At 37.8% G+C, this 2,639-nt stretch overlaps 1 protein-coding gene across 1 annotated transcript in view; it reads right to left on the bottom strand.

The window, feature by feature from the left end:
- LOC107562296 (T-cell activation Rho GTPase-activating protein-like) overlaps nucleotides 1–2,329 on the bottom strand; it is a 21,466-nt gene extending 19,137 nt beyond the window's left edge. The window contains exon 1 of the mRNA XM_016246927.1: nucleotides 2,162–2,329. Within this exon, the coding sequence (XP_016102413.1) occupies nucleotides 2,162–2,311 (150 nt within the window). The 5' untranslated portion in view covers nucleotides 2,312–2,329. The remainder of the gene's footprint in view (nucleotides 1–2,161) is intronic.
- Nucleotides 2,330–2,639: the final 310 nt, after the last annotated feature.

Raw genomic sequence — 2,639 nt, 5'->3', positions numbered from 1 at the left:
CAACAGAACCGCTAGATTTAAATCAGCACAGCCAGCGAAGGATCGAACGCAGCGCACCTTTTTTGAACAACCAAAAAGTTTTGTTGTCTGTTGCGGAAGAACAGACGTTCTTCTCGTTGATAGCAGAGGAGCAGATCCAGCGAGAGCTTGATGGGGCGACACGGAATGAAAAAGGTTTTTTTTAGGAGTCGCGGCAGTAGAGGCGGCGCAACTATAACGATATGTGAATAATCCCGCCCACTCTAAAGCGGTACTGAACTGCAGTGGAAACGCAAACTGAGCCGTGCCGTACTGTGCCGTGCCGTACTGAGCCGTGCCGAGCTGAGTCGTACCACGCAGTGGAAAAGCACCATAAGTCTCTTAGTTTAGTTGGGGAAAGGGTTAAAACAACATTAAAATACAGTCTATTTCTTGAAGATGTAATGTTTTTTACCCCCAAGGCCCCCATAAGGAAATATTCCAGGGCCCCCACATGAGACCTTTGACCTCAGAAAAAAAGGACCTCTCCACAAACAGCAACACCAACTTCACACATTACTAACCAGTTAGACTTTATTTCTGGAGTATCTAAAACAGAAGTTCTTTATTGAGAATTAAGGTTTAGATGCTTTAGTTGCCTCTTGACCCTTGACTTTAATTCTAAGTTAAAATAAGTTTTCTTTGGCTGTTACAATAATGTTTATAAAGCACGTATGTGATGGCAAGGAACTTATGGTAAAATCGTTTCATGTGTGTGAATCTTTGGTTGCATTTTATCAAAATCTGAGCTTTTTATTATTGCAGTTCTACGATTTTATGTGACAATATGAGAAAATTGTATAAACCACTTTTAGAATTATGGGTTCTAAAGAGGTTTCAATTCTGTCACTCATAGACATGAAGAATCAGCATGTGAATCTCAGCGATGGTGACAAAATATTCGGCTCATTTTGATATGATTTTTGAACATCACAAAACGGCAGTAAAAAGTCACAACAAAAATAAAAGCAAATAGTAAGAATAAAAGAAAATACTAAGACAATGCAGCTGCATAATTAATTCATGTCGCAATGCATGCTGGGAGCCATGGATGAGTTATGACTGGTGCACCATTGCTGAGAAAAAGTGTTATGTGGCACCTCGTATGGTTCTACATGGCACCATTTGACAAAGGTGCTATATAGCACCTATAAAAATAGATGTTAAATAGCACTAAACGTGGTTCCCCTATGATTACAAGCCAAAGAACCGCTTTTAGTGCTATATAGCACCATTTTTTTAGAGTGTATGCTATACAGACATACAACATCAGATTGTATTCACTGAAATTCTATGGCTTCTGTAAAGCATACGTAAATAAGAGTATGACCTGTCAAAGCTACCAGAATCCATAACAGCTCATTCAAACAAAATTAGGTAACTTAAGACAGGAAATGGCCAGCTGAGTTCCCATTTCCATAGTAACTAAGGCCAGTATAAAGGGGTCCTATTATGCTCTTTTACAAAGTCTTGATTTTGTTTTGGGGTACATTTAAGTACTGAGTAATATTAATTAACTACATGTACTTACTATATGGTTAGGGTTTGGCTTAGGGTCACTTGCATGTAATTAAGCATAATAAAAAGTACATGTAGCATGTTACAAGGACACCTTAAAATAAAGTGTTACCAAAAAATTCTGTAATTTGTATTTTTGTGTAATATTCTATCCATATAATTCTGAATGTGAAACTTGAGAGAGAAGCTGTAGTCTCTGAATAGTCTCTTTCTGATATAGTCACACTGTAGTGAAGGTAAATGTTTTAAATAAATAAATACAAATTACAAATAAATAATAATAAAAATATTGGCATGCCAGTAAGTGCATACTTGTCATAGTTATTTCAAACACTGGCCAAATAAGCCTCTCAATCCAACTTGAGTCCACATAATTTACAAACATGGCACAAATATCTGCTAAAACTGTATTATTTTATTTTAAAGTTAATATAATTGACACAAAATATTTAGTATTATTTATAAACAAGAAAGATTCCATATTACTGTAAATGTGAAGCTCTCTCAATTAGCCTGTTTATACATCCATATTACAACATTAGAAAAATGGAATCATACCTATTTTTATTTGTAACTTTAAAAGCAATGCAAGAAATTGGCTATCCCCACCCTCAGAGCTACTCACTGGCTGTATGGGAGCAGTAGTGCCATCATAACTTCCTCTCCTCCTCATCCTGAGCACTCTTTCAACAGCGCAGCCCACGTCCAGAGTCTCACACGGTTTATCCCGAAGGTCCTGTTCCCAAACCGGACTCTTTGAGAGGAGTTTCAGCATGCTGCTTGCGATCCAGTTTTAAATGAACACTGGGTTCTCTTGACTGGCATCTTCAGCAGGAACTAATGAGCCTGAGAACAATGGAGGACCAGGGAGGACAAATGGGAGGAGAGAGCGGTTCCGCTTGACCTGGGCCAAACCTGCCCACTGTGGCAGCCACTTATTCTTTGGGCTTTTTCAATTTGATGTTCTTAGCTGCTGTAACTGTGTTTATGACAAAAACAGCAAGAGAAAATGTGATGAGATGATGTTGGCTACTTGCTGATAATAAAGATATCATCATTCAGTGATCTAATCTAGAGTCTAAGCTATGCTATTAATTTCATAT

Source organism: Sinocyclocheilus grahami, unplaced genomic scaffold (genome assembly GCF_001515645.1).
Source record: "Sinocyclocheilus grahami isolate Dianchi unplaced genomic scaffold, SAMN03320097.WGS_v1.1 scaffold817.1, whole genome shotgun sequence".
Taxonomy (NCBI): Eukaryota; Metazoa; Chordata; class Actinopteri; order Cypriniformes; family Cyprinidae; genus Sinocyclocheilus; species Sinocyclocheilus grahami.
Note: the sequence above shows the minus strand (reverse complement) of the source record. Positions and strands in the feature narration are given on the sequence as shown.